This window comes from Syngnathus acus, chromosome 11 (genome assembly GCF_901709675.1).
Source record: "Syngnathus acus chromosome 11, fSynAcu1.2, whole genome shotgun sequence".
Lineage (NCBI taxonomy): Eukaryota > Metazoa > Chordata > Actinopteri > Syngnathiformes > Syngnathidae > Syngnathus > Syngnathus acus.
In genome coordinates this window covers 6,894,594-6,910,150 of record NC_051096.1, presented here as the reverse complement: position 1 = coordinate 6,910,150, position 15,557 = coordinate 6,894,594, and the positions used below count along the sequence as shown (strand labels likewise).

The 15,557-nt window shown below is 42.0% G+C and overlaps 4 protein-coding genes across 5 annotated transcripts; all 4 read right to left on the bottom strand.

Moving 5' to 3' along the window:
• Nucleotides 1-286: 286 nt before the first annotated feature.
• On the bottom strand, nucleotides 287-5,398 carry cratb (carnitine O-acetyltransferase b). Of its 2 annotated transcripts, XM_037264411.1 has the most exons (16): nucleotides 5,294-5,398; nucleotides 5,017-5,102; nucleotides 4,322-4,546; nucleotides 4,069-4,187; nucleotides 3,913-3,966; nucleotides 3,050-3,215; nucleotides 2,642-2,816; nucleotides 2,447-2,537; nucleotides 2,283-2,370; nucleotides 2,101-2,201; nucleotides 1,893-2,012; nucleotides 1,606-1,728; nucleotides 1,324-1,459; nucleotides 1,199-1,261; nucleotides 961-1,098; nucleotides 287-844 (listed from the first exon to the last, which is right to left on the bottom strand). In XM_037264411.1, exons 2-16 carry the CDS (start codon nucleotides 5,065-5,067, stop codon nucleotides 641-643), a joined length of 1,854 nt encoding a protein of 617 aa, XP_037120306.1. In that variant the 5' UTR covers nucleotides 5,068-5,102; nucleotides 5,294-5,398; the 3' UTR covers nucleotides 287-640. The 2 variants fall into 2 exon arrangements, with proteins under 2 accessions (XP_037120306.1, XP_037120305.1); XM_037264410.1 differs by having other exon boundaries at nucleotides 5,017-5,381.
• A 627-nt stretch (nucleotides 5,399-6,025) lies between these two features.
• Nucleotides 6,026-11,139, bottom strand: ppp1r18 (protein phosphatase 1, regulatory subunit 18). Its single transcript, XM_037264407.1, has 4 exons — nucleotides 10,659-11,139; nucleotides 7,255-10,324; nucleotides 6,227-6,443; nucleotides 6,026-6,147 (listed from the first exon to the last, which is right to left on the bottom strand). Exons 2-4 carry the CDS (start codon nucleotides 10,285-10,287, stop codon nucleotides 6,128-6,130), a joined length of 3,270 nt encoding a protein of 1,089 aa, XP_037120302.1. The 5' UTR covers nucleotides 10,288-10,324; nucleotides 10,659-11,139; the 3' UTR covers nucleotides 6,026-6,127.
• Nucleotides 11,140-11,199: 60 nt separating this feature from the next.
• nrm (nurim) lies at nucleotides 11,200-13,062 on the bottom strand. The gene is made up of 4 exons (XM_037264414.1): nucleotides 12,868-13,062; nucleotides 12,146-12,339; nucleotides 11,897-12,073; nucleotides 11,200-11,831 (listed from the first exon to the last, which is right to left on the bottom strand). Exons 1-4 carry the CDS (start codon nucleotides 13,022-13,024, stop codon nucleotides 11,517-11,519), a joined length of 843 nt encoding a protein of 280 aa, XP_037120309.1. The 5' UTR covers nucleotides 13,025-13,062; the 3' UTR covers nucleotides 11,200-11,516.
• Nucleotides 13,063-13,366: 304 nt separating this feature from the next.
• Nucleotides 13,367-15,197, bottom strand: limd1b (LIM domains containing 1b). The gene is made up of 7 exons (XM_037264416.1): nucleotides 14,871-15,197; nucleotides 14,681-14,782; nucleotides 14,311-14,378; nucleotides 13,942-14,004; nucleotides 13,749-13,879; nucleotides 13,576-13,627; nucleotides 13,367-13,492 (listed from the first exon to the last, which is right to left on the bottom strand). The coding sequence occupies exons 1-7, from the start codon at nucleotides 14,902-14,904 to the stop codon at nucleotides 13,409-13,411; spliced, it is 534 nt and encodes a 177-aa protein (XP_037120311.1). The 5' UTR covers nucleotides 14,905-15,197; the 3' UTR covers nucleotides 13,367-13,408.
• Nucleotides 15,198-15,557: the final 360 nt, after the last annotated feature.

Here is a 15,557-nt window from a genome sequence, read left to right as displayed (position 1 = left end):
AAGAACACTTATAAGAACGCTTAGAATGCTTACTACTGTCAAGAATTAGATTTTGATATATTTGACTTCCCCATGCTTTTTGACTTCTTGTTTTGCTTTGAGAACTAAATAAACTTAATTCAAATATTGTAAAGAAACTTTAGTAAACTATTTTAGAGATTAATAATCAATGGGGGACTTCTTTAATCCACAATCAATATTTATGTAACAATACATAGAGGCTGATCAAACAAACAAAAAAACATGAGATACGACAAAATTATGAGAATAGAAACAGACTACCTCGTCAGTGAGCAATAAGAGGAACTTTATTACCAACCAGCAAGTTGTGCGCATACATGCCCAACAAATTGGGCCACATCAGTTTAATTCAAGCAACTTCAACTGTTACCATCAACATTTTTTTTCCATATTTTGGTCCTTCACAATCACACCAAGTAACCTACAAATCTTAATGGTGGTAACAATTAATCATACTGTATATACAAACACCTTTTGTCCATGATTGATGCTGAAGTGTTAATGTGTCCACCTGTGAATGAACAATGGAGGGAAAAAAAAAAAACATCCACAAGGAGCCCTTCATAAACAATTTTGTACATTTGAGTGAAAATTGGAGTACGCTTAGCCTGCTGCAGCTCTACACAGTAGGCTCCAATAGGTCGTGCAGTTGGCACAGAGTGTCCCGCACAGCAACGCCCAGCTTTTCTGCATTTGTTTCATCACAGCAGTTGAAAGCAGTTATAGAAAAGTGGACGTGGTCAGACTGTGGGTTGTAACATATTGCGTAACCGTCAGGAACCAGGGGACCAAAACACATGACACTGTCTGTGTTTGCAGGCACCTGAAAGGAAAAATTTGATTAGAAAAGTTTCAAAATCCTGCAATAGTGAATGACAAGCATTCACAGTCTGCAAAAGCAAATTATTTAGCAAAAATTGTACAAATAAACGCCCGCACCTGCCCAGTTCGGAGTTTCCAATGAGTTGCCAGGCCAAAGGCAGTATCCATGAAGATTTTGGGAACGCTCAATCCCTCTTCGATGGCCTGCAACTTGAGCCCAAGCAGATGTCGGTCTATGCCATGTCCTTTAAGTACCTGCATAGAATACAAATATGGAATTATTGCTTCACACATACTAAACCCCAAAACATGGGACATTCATAAGTCAGGAAAATATTTTAAATAGCTTGGTTACCTGGTCAGTCAGAGCTGAGTAGGCATCAATGCCTTCTGTCAGCAGTTGGAGCTTGAGCTCCCGCTGCAAAAATGTCCTCATTAGAATAAAATAACCCCCTCACAATCAATCGTGTGTCTGCTCACCGATACGGATGGATCAACAAAGGCAAGGATGAATTTAAGCATCTCGTTAGAAGGCGAGCGGATGTATTCGGTTCTTCCTTTGCGAAACATCCTCTGAGAGGCAATGTCGCAAGTGGCGCAGACGTCGCCGTGAACTCTGCCGACACACACGGGAGACAAACAAAACTGCTTGTGTAGTTTAATCGACAGTCTTTCGGCATTTTCTTGTCAATGAGCAAACCCTAAAGTTATCGTATTGTATCATTTAGCAAATAAACACAAGTTGTTGACAAATGTCTTTACCTGTAGTAGGCCAGCTGCAGTGCCAACTGGATGAAGGAGTTGGGACTCAATTTGTGCCGCTTGGGGAGGTCTTTGCCAAACTTTTTAAAGTTGAATACATTCACATCCAGGTCATTGATCAGTCTGGAAACAACATTATGGTAAATTGAGTATTTTTTTAATGTGACCTTTCCTCAAACTAGCACAGCATCATCTAAAATTGAAAGTGAAAACAAAAGCAGGCTGACAATGCAATTTTATCTTATCAGCAGTTTGCAAACAATTGCGATCCAAGTTATGCAACTTACATATCAAGGTTCTGTTTGGCATTCTCAATGTCTCTCTTGATTTCTCGGTCTATATGAAAGTAAAGCTTCTTGGGCATTGGAAGAGGGACCAGTGGTGACCTCCGTGGGTCTGGTTCCTCACTGCAAATAATAAAAATTGCTCATTCATATGAAAATATAAATACGCAAACATGAATAAATGACAAAAAATATATATCATGTATCTCACCAGTGACGCAGGACATAATCCAGCAGAGTCGCTATGGGAGGACCTTCAGCTGTGGCTTGTTCATACAGAAGACCCCAAGAGCCGTCCTCGCCGATCACAAACTGTACAAACAAGCAAAGGTAACACCAAAGCAGTGTTTTTAACTTTTGCTTTCCTCAGAAGTAAGCAGCTTGGTCACTCACCTGTAGAGTTTTGTCAAACCAACGGTTGCCACTATTGGAGAAGGTCCCGCCTCCGTGCAGGACCTGGGCTGCTTTGCGGCTGGCATATCTGTCGATCAAATTTGCAGCATGTTCCTTCAAAAGGTACTTAGCCCATGTATAATTGAGTGTGTGTGTGGTCATACTTTTCATCTGATATCCTCATAACTGGAGAATCCAGACATAATGAGAAAAGTCCCCTCTCGATTGCCCGCACTGATTCCCGATTTAATTTATCTGGGTGACAAGAGGAAACAAAGGCTTTTAGTGAGCGTATTGTTTCAAGGGAAATCATGAAAAATAGGTCAATGAAATAAAAAGTTGTTTTTATAACATTCGACCTCTGAGAAGGCGGTTGTAGGCCTGGCCCCACGTGTGGCGATGGTCGCTCGTCAGGATGCCCATCGGCTCTTTATCCGTCTTCCAGGACTGAGACCTGATCCTCAGCAGCTGCCCGTGAATCTGGCTTTCCGTCAGTCGGGACCCGTCACTGTTGTACACCTCCAGCTGGAAAAACTAGAACCAGGAGAAAATGGTTGGTGTTTTTTTTTTTTAACCTTCTCACCGATATTTTTCCATTATATGTATTTTCAGAAATGTTGTGTTCCGATGTTGACACGGGAGGAAAGAACCATGAGAGGGGAAAATATTTGAAATCCTTTACTTCCTTCCTCCTATAAATAGCTCAAGGTTCCTATTTTAATTGAACAAAACACAACGAGCAAATTATGAGATGCAACCTTTCTGACCTGATAGTTTCTGACCACAGTGATGTGCGTTGGGGACCGTCGGGAGGTCCCATGGTGAGCGACGTAGTCGTGTTTGGGGCCCGGGATGCGACATGAGGAGAAGAGCAGCGGGTAGAGTTCCATGCACAGAGGCCTGCCTCGCATGTACTCTAACGCCAGCCGGCCACTAACACACAAACAGTATTATGATTTGCTGACTATGCACATTTTGTATGACTAAATGGGAAGAAAAAAAAAAAAGTTGCATAAACCATGAATGGATAATGATCTAGGATGTTAAAATGGAAAATAATTATTCCATGAATAATTTTAAGGCAAAATTATTAATTAATATTTACTTCAACCTAACTTTTTTTAACTCTTCGAACTCCTGCTTACGTAAATGCAAGTGCTGTATTGGCAAAAATATTGTTTTTCATACTATAGCTGTCAAAATATCAATGAGTTATTGAAATATTATGCACACAGGTTGAGAGTGTTTTACGTTTGCATGTGAAAAGAGAGGTGGGGGCGGGGGAAACCACGGCAACACGTCCACATACTGCATGACTTGTCTTCATAAACAAAGAGCTCATATTCCACAGAGCTTGTAAAAAAACGAATATATTCTTGACATTGATACTATTACAAATGGCCATGTATATTTAGACACAGATTAACATCATACTGCAAAGGAATACAAGGCCATGCCAACGGGGCTGAAGGTCAGCACACACAAATAGCAAATGTAATTAGAGGATTACTGCAGTCTGAGTGTGGTTGACTACAGTGCACTTAGAAATATGAAAAATATGATCACATCCACTTTTCAAAACATCAAGCAATCATTTCAATATATAGGACAGCAACTTTTAGGGACTTACGCGTCAAGTTTGGCTTTAAATTCAAGTACCGCTACAATCAGCTTAGAAGCAAACCTGAAAAGAAATAACAATCGACTAATTATTTTGCAACGCACTCCATTTTTTTTCGTAAGGAGTTTAGCAATGCTGTGAGGAGTGCAGTGAGTGTTTACGCACAAAAGTTGGCTCCTCCAGCCATTGTAATCTCGCCTGGGAAGAGAAATAGCAGGGTTGGAATGCACAGGCAATGGCAATCGACTTTCCAAGTAGGCCCACTGGACCCACCAGTCTGTGATCTACAGGGGACATACACAAAAAATATTTATAATTGGCTGCTCGAGCCCTTCCGGAGGATTTTTTTGTGCTTTACCAATACATAAATCAGCAACACGTGTCAGGTTTCCCAGTGAGATAAAACCAAAAGACACACCCAGTTTTCTGTGTTTCTGGCCCTCCTTTCCAGGCCCTTCTGAAGCTCCGCACCAAGACCACCACGCCTGGAGAACTCCCGCATCACCCTGCGGGTGTGAGTAAGCTCTTCAGGAGGTATGAGGGGCTCCAGGCTCCTCATGTAGGCTTGTAAAGTTTGACTCAGTGGAGGCACTGGCTGCGGGGGCACGAAAGTGGACATGCTCAGCTCCTGCCTGGATGTCACCTGGAGGAAAGGTTTTACAGTTGGTGTTTTTCTTCCAAGCAAGTGAGTCAAATTAATTTGAATTATTTTACAAGGAATAATGAAATGAATACAATACTTTTATTCAGTAAGGTTATATTTCTTTATACTTTATGAATCTGTGTACCATTTTTGTATATTTGATGAGTTTGTGTACCCCAAGATGGCGTTTTTACATTCTAGGACTATAAATGAAAATTTACTTTCAGCTAAATCTGCTCTAAGCATCATGTCTGGGCCATTAATTATATTCAAATTATTTCCAAGACTATTTTATCTAAGAAAAAATAATAATAATTATCTGGCTCATTTGTCCGCGAAAAAAAATAATACAGACCTGCTGCAAAAAAAAATTGCCAACCACTGTTAATTCAAGACTGCAGACTTATTTAAACACACACCGCATGCACGTTCACGAGCACACAAAGGCAAGAACATGAATAAATACTTACACGCGTGAGCCATTGTCTCCACGCTCCAGGTTGGATTTTGCTGGAAATCATGTTTCTTCCAATCACGCCTGCAGTCGCCTTTGCATCTGTCAGACGTGTTTATAGCACATGAGCGAAATCTTCTCGGCCTACTGAACCCCCGCACCCTTTAGCAAAGTCGTTGAGGGTTCAGATAATAAAAAGTGAGCCGTGCTCCATCGAGGATGTGCAAAATAGTCTTCATCGAACAAGTATGAGTCCAGTTGAAAAGAGAGAAAAAGAACAACACCGGACCTACCCACTCGGCGTCGTTGTTATTTCGGAAGCAGGAGTATGCATGCAACGCCTCACGTACTGGAGCGAACTCCAAGACAAGTCTGCACACGTGTTGACGTCAAAGTAGTTTCCGTAAACGGATATAAAGAAAAAAAAGAAACTAGCCACAGTACCGCATTCCTCCACGGTGTGTCGCGCTTTCACCGGAAGAAGGAAAAAAAACAATGGAAACAATTGTTTGAAATATTTATTACATTTTTTCAAGCAAGCCATTTCAAAAATAAAAATAATTTGTGGAGTTCTGTACAGACTTTATGCATGTCTCACCAACCCAACAATGTTGATTTACAAACAAAAAATTCCAAATACTTTGTGTAAATAATACACAGCCAATACTCTGACAGCAGTTGTGAAATGTTGTCTTCTTCCACTATTACAACATTTAAAAACAACAGTCACCTCTTTTTTTATCAAATGTCAACTAATTTGCATATCATTTGTGTGGGGTTCAGTATATAAAGGCACTCAGTTGACACAGACATCACGGAATGACTTTTTCTACCACAAATTAAAGTTCTATCAAATATATTGACGACAGAATAAGACAATTGTCGTCAATTGCATAGAGAAGTGATCTTTTGCCACCGAGCACCAAAACCAGCTGGTGAACTTTGACATTGTGTGCCATAAATTCATATTAGACCTCTAAAAAATTCAATTGAATTCTGCTATCAACAACAGGAAGAAACCAAACTGTACAACGGAGAATACTCATTCCAACACATCTATTGAAACATTCCAAAACCTCATGAAAACACCTGATTGCATCGCACGGGCTTTTTTTTGGGCCAGGCATTTACCGAGGGCACGACTCATCTGGAAAAGATAAGAGGAAAATAATGTGAGTTTCAAAATTGTATTTTAGTTACTGATTTTTCAGAAGAGTGACACCGACCCACTCTTAGACTCCGTCCAAATGCAGTCCCCAAATTCCTTGGGCCCTTAGACATGACATCTCCATCCACTTCTCCTTCGTCCTCCTGGGGTTCCTCTCCCTGTGGTGTCTCGGTCCTCCCCGTTTCATGAGGGTAAGGGGTGGATACCATCATGGAGGTCTCAGAAGGGTACTCACACACTTGCTCTAGCCTGTCCTCATCAAAACACACCTTCCCCTGTGAACATTTGAAAAATAGAAAAAAAAAATCCCTGTAATTTAAGTGACAAAGCGAGTATTGTTAAGTTGAGAAAACAAACAAATGACTTTTTTCTAACAGGGTGGAGGACTGGCAGAGTTCAGCAGGTTAGTGAATGTTTACACGGCTTCAATGTAATGGTAACTGACAAAGTAATGCAACCTAAGAATAGTTGCTTGAACATTTCATGTAACGAAACAAAAAAATGTGCAGAACTAGCAAAACTGCAAAAAGAAAAGCAAAACTAGAAGAAGCATGAAGAAAAGGACAAAGCCGTCACACCCTGCTATAGCCCAGAGGGGTTAAGCCTGAGTCAAAATAAATCAAGCTGACTCAGCACAAACGGCAAAATTGGTGCAAAGGAAACAGGAAGACGTTTTAATGTGATGGAACAAACCATGCAAAGAACATTTGGAGCTTCAGCGAGACCGTAAAACACCATGTGTTGCCGAGCATGGATTTGCAAAACAAGAATTTGTTTGGCAGGCATTTATCATTGTGCAACTTACTTTCATTATAAAACTTTTTTTTTCCACAGTTGACAAAGAGAACAAAGTAGCAAAGCAGATCCCTGCAGCTAAGAATCATGATGCCGTGCTTGCTAAGGCTTTAACCAGCTTAGGTGTGTCTCGGAGGTTGGACAAGGATGTTCTCCCAGCAAAAGGAGATTCCATTTAACAAAAAAAAACATAATTCCAGTCGACTTTTGTCAGAACATGCTATTGCTATGCTAACAACGTTTTTTTTCATAGCTGACCCGGTTACATCCATGATTTTACAGCATACTTACCCTTTTAGGTGTCCCTTTGCTCCGAACGAGACATGACTTCTCCAGGTTTTGATATCCGCCAATCACTTCGATTTCCTCCACCGCTGGATATTTTTTCTTTGTGGACTCAGTCGATACCGTTTGGGTTTGTTGGGTGGGCTGGGGGATTTTAGTATCGGTTGTTTTTGCTGTTCCTGTGTTTTTGTTCGGGGTGATTGTAATGGTGGCTCCTCGCTTCGAGGCACTGCGAATGGTAAAGAATGTCGGTGATGGTGCCGGAGAGGCGGCTGGAGATGTGGAACATGGCGAGGAAGCTGGAGTTGGAGCACCGTCGGAGGCTTTTGCGGATTTATCCTGGGATTGGCTCTTGTGGTATGAGCTATTAATCGGGTTGGGTTGTTTGAGTTGAGATGTTGGAGAAGCTCCAACACGTCTGAGACACACTTTGGGGTTTATTTCTGATGTTTCTTTAACCATCTCACCAGTCTGATGCTTTCTGAATCCTTTGACCTCTTTGTCCTTACACGGAGAGTTTGAGGAAACATGTTGAGACGTCAGCACTTCCTGCTCTTTAAGTTGAAACTGCTCAAATTGAAGTTGGATGGTTTTAAGTCCACAGGCGTCTTCACCTTGACCATCTCCTTTGTGTGTATCGATGAGGGGCTTCACCTTGATGAGATGTACCGATGACACGTCCACGTTTCTTTCTTTTAAACACAAGCCTGATCTGGAACCAACCGTTTCCAAGTTGTAGATCCGGCTCATTTCTGCTAAGGAGTTGGGATGAGGCGGTGAAGGTGAAGGAGCTTGCCCAGGCTCGATGGATGATGCGTTGACCTTTACGTCACTGTCCTTTGTGTCCTCTTGTTTTCCTTCCTGGCTCGGGCGTCGGCTTTTTTGTCGGGTCACTTGTCGGTCCGCATCTTTTAAAGTATCGGATTTTTGAAGACATTGGTCTTCGGACGGAGCGTTTTCGAAGCCGCTACTGACTTCCTCTTCAGCGGCTGTGGGTGAGTCTAGAACAGAAACAGGAAGATGAGGGCAGTTTTTCAACACGTCGACTTCCTGCGTGATGTCAAAGGCAGACCCGGATGTCTGAACCGATGTGTCTGCTTCAGTCATCCTCTTGTGTTCTTTGTCTTTTTCTGGTTCCTCACAGGTACTTTCACCTCCATTTTGTCCTTGCTCTTTTTGTCTTATTTTCTCACGCAAGGACTCGATGCGGCTGACGGGTTTTCCGAGCCTCCAACTATCCCTCCTCTCCACTCCTTCTTCGGAGTCTTTCCCTTCCTTTTTTTTTCTGGCCATCTCCTCCGCGACATAAAACACGGTCCTTGGGATCTGGATTTCTAAGGGACCTGGAGAGTTCCCCATTTTTGGAGATCTGGGGGCGACTTCATAGGCTTCATTCCTGTAAGGCGGTTCGTCGATGATTTTTTCGATTTTGCTGATGAGTTCTTCCGTGTGATGGGACAAAAGCTCCCATTCGGTCCCTCTGTCCGAAACGGCGCCGGCCTCTCTTTCAGCCATCTTGGATTTTCCATCTTGCCGGATCGGGATTCTTCTAGCGAATGAAATTCCCTCGGTGCTTTTTACAGATGCGGTGGTGAAACCTTCTCTATCTTCATCACCTGTTGGCCTCCTTTCGACTGGGTCTAATTTTTTGACTTCACTCCTGTTTTGGAATCCCATCCCTGTATCGGATCTTTTCTGGATTGTGTGACTCTGACCTTCTAATTGCCCATCATTTTGCTTTCCATACTTTACTGGGATTTCCTTCCCGCTTCTGTCTAAATGTATCCTCTCACGTCGTTTCCTTTCAAAGTATCCATCTGGATCCAAACCATTTTCTTTAGCGCACACGACCCTATCGGAGAAGCTAAATGAACGTTTGGGCACACCTTTGAGGGACACGCCAGATGTTTGTTCATTGTTTTCCTGTGAATTTTTCCTCCTACCGGGCCTAAGGAAATTATCGGAACTTTTGGATCTGGATGGAGGTTTACGGAGCTCCCCGAATTTACTGAGCAGCTGGCTAACCCTCCCACCGCGTTCAGAAAACACGTTGTCATCCAAGCTGTCCTTCATGACTGTTTCTGGGCCGCTTGGTCTTTCATTGGGGTTGGCTCCTCCCCCTCCCGCAGAGCGTTCCTCCACGCCAGTTGTGGGCTTTATGATTAGAACATCAGAAGCTCGGATCTCTGTCACACTGGCACCCCCTGCCAGGATCTCCCTGAGGTCCATCTTCATCCCTCTCTTTCCTTGCGAGTCCTCCTCAGGCTGCTCCACCTCCAACTCCCGCCATTTTGTTCTGATTTCATCACTGCCTCTCCGATTCTGTTCAATGATGATGATATTGTCCGCGCGGATCGTTCGAAGACAAGGGACCATCGGGGAAAATGAATTTGCTGGATCTCGTTCGTTTTCTTCCTTCTCCTTGGCTCCATCTTTGACTGATTCTTTCCAAATCTCCTTGCTATTGTCTCTCCCTTGACTCCTATCTCTGCTCCTCTCCTTGTCTCTTCCTTCACTCAAATCTCGAAATCTCTCTATTTTCTGTTCTATTTTTCTTCCTCTCCCCGTCTCCCCATCGTGACCCCTAGGGGTCAGTTTGTCCTTTTCTTTGACCTCCGAGTCACTGCCCCTCTCCTGGTATCCTCCATCCCCTTCCTTGCTCCTCCTCCACATACTCTGCGTGAGTATAAACGGGTTTTCATGGAGCGGAACTATGGTTTCCACAGAGACCTGACTCACTAATTTCGGGTCTCCGTCCATCCATTGGCTCGGCTCTGGACTGAGTTCATTTCTCTGATTGACATGGGCGGAGGTCTCCGTGTCGCTCAGTAGATCCGAAGATGGTTGAGCATCCAACGGCAGGACGGGCATATCTTTTTCCTGCTTTGCTTTCCTCCGCTGAATAATCCCACGCTTCCAGGCAGGCATGTCGGCAAACTTTTGCTCTTCTTCTTTTTCTCGCCTTTCTCGTTCCTCTTCCTCTCGCCTCTTTCTCTCCAAGAGGAGTTGCTTCCATTCCGGAAGAGAGGAGACAGACATAACAGAAACGCAGCAGGTCTTGGCCTGTGTGAGCGGGCTGCAGAAATGAGAAATTCATTTCAGTTCAATCGAAGAGATTCACATCATTATGGCCATGGAAACAAATTAACCAAATTCTTTTTAAAAATGCTCCGTTTTAATTTAGACTTTTAATGCTGTTGTTTACATTTGTGTAGAACTGCACTGCGTTATACAAGAAGCTTCGTCTCCTGTAATTAATCTCAACACTTCTTGGAATGCTACAAGATTTTTTTTTTTTACACCAAATCAAACTACCACAAAGAAGCATTTGATTTTTATAACAGGATTTATTTTCTCCATATACAATCAAATTATCAATATAACAGTAGTCACATATGAAAGGTACTTACAAGAAGCCTGCTTTGTTTTCGTACAATTGCTGGATCCACTTTGCCGTGCTCTCCAAAAAAATAAATGTGCAGTTTCACCCCCACCAAAAAAACAACAAAATTGCCAGTCGTACTTTTAAGTCCCACTCAGAATCAACAGAGCACCAAAGCACGGCACCATCGCTGGAGTACAGTAAATATTGTCAGGTTCCAAGGACCAGGACACTAATCCGATAATTACGTTCAATTCCATCTGTAGAGTTAAGTGGCAAGCACCATATTGTGAGACCTAAGAAAGGCGTTTAAAGAGCACAGCCGTCTGCCCGGCCGGGGCTCTTACCCCCCAACACATGCACACACGTCTCTTCTCGCTGTCTAATTGGAGGAGATTGAGGATGAAAGAGGTCAAGGAGGGGGGCAGAGCTAAAGAAGTAACTTGCAGAAAGAATCAGGATCTGGACTGAAACCAAAAAAATGTCACTTGTTACTACCTATTAAAAAGACTGGAGAATTAATTCAAATGCACAACTACAGTGTGGTATGTTTTTAAAACAAACAAGGGTTCAAAGGTCAGCAGCAGCTTTTAATAAACGATAAAAAATGAAACAATAAAAAAATGACAGCCTATTATATCACCATTAACCAATCACCATTCAGAAATGCATATTGAGGAAGAAAAAAAGATCTGTTGTGGTTTCTCTGGGTGAAATGGAATCACATTTTGTAACGGCATCCTCCTTTTGTTAAACAGCAAATGTACTAAGACATCAAGAAGACATGGCGGAGGGGAGGGTCTTCCAAGTCCAGGAGAGACGTCAGTTAGTTTAATGACAGTGTTTTATTTTAAGTTGGCTCTAGGTCACAGCAGTATGACTACTTTCACTTCTCCTTGTGCTTGCTGTCAAGGCTGGCGGTTGGGGCTTTGGCCCGGTGCGGCTCGGTAAGGAGCTGAAACTTGCTGTTAAGCTGGTCGCAAAGGAAAGCTAAATCCTGTTTGTCCAGCGAGTGTGCCAACGCCAGGTAGACTGACATCGTTAATGCCAGGAGCAGCCTGTCCAGGGATAAAGCCGGCAGGAGCCACAGCACAACGCCAAGTTCCAGACACACCGGATGGCGGAAGTGAGAGAGGAAACGTTGGGCCTGGGATGATTTGTAGGACAGCGGGTCCCCCATACCCAAACATTGGTAATACACCTATGCAAGAAGAGGCACGTTGTTCGGGATTTATCCATTTGAATGTCGTACAAATGATACATTACCTGCTTAATGCCCAGAAGTTCTGGGTAGTCAAACATCATGAGGATGGTGCAGATGATGGCCCAGCAAAAGAAGTGCACAGCGAAACAGAGGAGAGGGAACCAGACGCTCCAAGGTGCATGGCGCACTGACCACAGACAGGGGGCGCCAGTTACAGGCTGCCAGTAATGCATCAAGATCTAACAGTGGAAATACAAGACTTGAATCAAATAGCAAATGATAATGGCTGAGTTGAGTGTGAGCTGCAGTACCTGCAGAGCCAGTGCAGTGGTGAAACAGTACGCAGTCCTGTTCAGGGAGCCCAGGATGGACTGGCAGGCCTGTTTGACAGGCAGCCATGCAAGCAGACTGTGCTGCACGGTGAAAAGAGCCAGCAGAGCCGCATCCATGACCAGAGACTTGAGGACAGAGCGATCTCGTAGTGCCTCTGACCATGGTATGGAGTCTTAGAAGGGGAATAAAAAAAGGATTGAAAATTAGGGTTGTCACAGCAGCAATATTCTCTTATCATCACAAATTAATCATCATCTAAATAATAATAAAAAAAGTATAATTGAAATTATGCCACAATAATACATTACATGGAAGTATTGTAATATAATGGCAATTTGGCAGTGATGTAAGTTGATTAACTATAATAACCCAGTATTATATGCATACATTATGCATAAAGAGAATAGTCTGAGCATGTTCTTCAAGGCTACAGCATCACTGCAACATCATTACATTTAGTGTGCTAAAAACTTGTGTCTTTTAAATCCAATGTCTAATTTTGCATATTATCCAAAAATATAATTTATTAAATAATTTATGGAATGTTGATCGAGTAAGCAGAGGCACAGATTACTAGGGGGAACATTCCGACATTTTTAATTTGACCTCAAATGTGAATTAATTGTGACAAGTGAATTGTGCACACTTGTAAAAGTTTCCGATAGCTTGGCAGTGACACTTGAGGAAGTTTTTTTTTTACCTTGGCAAAGTGTCGTCTCTCCGGTGATGTTATGGTAGATGGCTCGGAATGATATGAAGCGAATAAAATCTGCACCAGATAAAAAAACAAAGGCAAAGTTCAACAAAGTTACCGTGCACAGAGCACAGCCACGGATAGTGACTGACGCCATTTCCATCGCTGTCTTATCTTCTTCATTTCCACAGCGCTGTCTTCCGGGACGGCAAAGTGTGTGATTTGCAAATAGCGCCACGGGGTGGCGCTACAACAACAACAACTGTGAGGTAATAAAATGCATTCTTTTTTCAAATACATTCATTCCATTGTGACATAATTTATTGAGACTATCGTTAATCAATGTTTTGAATGAAATCAAATACATCTAATGTCATTGATTTAAAAAAAATATTTGGGATACAATGATGTTATTTCATGCTGTGTGTCATCAAAGATGATCAAAGAATAAAAGACAAAACAATGCTTTTAGATTCATCCAGGCAAAATTAAACAAGAAACAATATTGAATATTCTATAGTTTATTTTATACCCAACAATCTTATCTTCAAACAAAGTCAACTTCACATCCGTAGCACTCTGCATGGTAGTTTTTGTTAAATGAAACCACTCGAATAGACTCTGTGCATCCCTGAAAACAATGATATAAAGCAAATATTCAAAATTGAGAATAATGGATTTAAAAGTGTGAGAAATGACTTCTTGAAGGCCCACCTCAGTTGGTAGTATGGGCTTATTGCAAGCAGCACAGCAAGGAGCCTGCACCCTGAAACCACCAACAGCCATTTCATGTTAAACCTGTCTTGCTTCTACTGACTTCCAACTCCCAATAACTGGGTGTGAGCCAATGTTCAGTAAGACAGTAAATAAATAGCAATTATACTTACTTGTGGTAATCGTCAATACAGTAAACCTTCTCGTCAGGGCCCACGGTGAAGGGAACATCCTCCAGGCTCTGTTTGCAAACAACACAACGGAAGCAGGCCGAGTGGTACGTCTTCCCACGAGCCTGCACAACCTGATGGTGCACACATATTGAATATTAACCCTGTACACAAACTAATATAGAAGATCCCTTACCATATCTGTGATGATCTGATCACAGCTGAAACAGACTTCAGGGGATGGATGAACTCCAGAGTACTGCATATATGGAAAATATTGTCAGTACTTCATTAAAAAAATGCACACTAAAATAACATGACATTTCCTTTTGGATAAATGAGATCAAATTGGAGCTGTTTGGCAAGTCAAATGAGCTCTATTTTTACAGATGCAAAAAATGAAATGTGAAAAAAAAAAAAACACTGGCGTTATTGTGTTGCATGTAGAAAGCATCACTTGTGTTCCGTACTGTTTTGCACAGGGTTTAGAATACGGTCATATTCGTTTTATAGTCCAACGGGATAATGACCCAAAATAATTGAAACAGTTCAAGCGTGTACCTACCAAAAAATCCTCCTCGCAATAGATACTTCCAGTCACTGTATAGAACGGTTTGCCTTGAAGTCGTTTATCTAATGAGAAATAAATTCACTTTACTACCAAATCAAAGTGAACACGAGGAGGGTACGTTTCATTTAATTTCATTTATTCTGCAATAACATACTGGGGAAAATAGAAATATACTCATAATGACCATAACATTAAGTACACTTGCACAAAGTAATAAGATTGAAAAGAATCTATATTTATTAGATATTCAGCAGTGAAAATACAAACTGTTTGTGTAATGATAAACAACATTTCTACATTCATTATGTTTCCCATGTATGTATTTTTAAAACACATTTGTCAGACTGTCAGTATAAATACTCACCACAAACACTGCAGGTGAAACACGTTTGATGGAATATTTGTCCCAAAGCCTGGCAGGCCTTTCCTGCACCAAGCACTTCTTTATTGCATTTTGCACAATGACCTGCAAACAACATACTCTTTTTTTTTCAAGTCATTCATTGAGGGAGTAGTCGTGAGGTGAATATCATACAACAGAGCTTCCATCTTACCAAAATAAAATTGCGAACCACCACTGGTGTCCATTTCCTCCTTTTCCAAGCTGTCTTTCCTACGAGAGGCGTCTATCTTGACAGTCGGGGGGTTTAATTTTGTACAGACAGCTGGAAGGAGAGCTGCCTTTTGATATGACTGGTGCACTTGGTACGGTTAGTTCCACTGGCAGGGAGGGGTCGGTTGCGGGCATTTTATCCCCGTTTTTTTTTTTCTAAAATGGTAAACTGAGCTGGTGGCAACAGGGCATAAAATGTACACTGTATTTCCAAAGTCATCACCAATGTGGATTCATTGTATTAATTGTTAAAATCCCATTTATAAAATCGGCAAAATATGACCCTATATGAGCCTATTCTATGTGTAAAAGTATTTTTCACTTTTCTATGTTATGGCAGGCTACAACCTGGATTGTTTGCCATGCCGTCAATCACAGGCCACGTATAGGAGACAGACGACCTTTCACACCACCGAGTGGGATCTGAAGCCATGTTGCAAACTGCACTTCTACAATCCTATGTGACTGACTATGTTCACTAACTCACATAATTTATAATGTCTATGAGAAACAGTATGGAGCCAAATTTGACTCTCTGAAGCCATCTCAGCTGCGGAAGATCCGTCTGAGTGTGGGAAAGAAACATTTGCCGTGAAACCTTATTCCTTGGTATGAAAACATGCAAAGT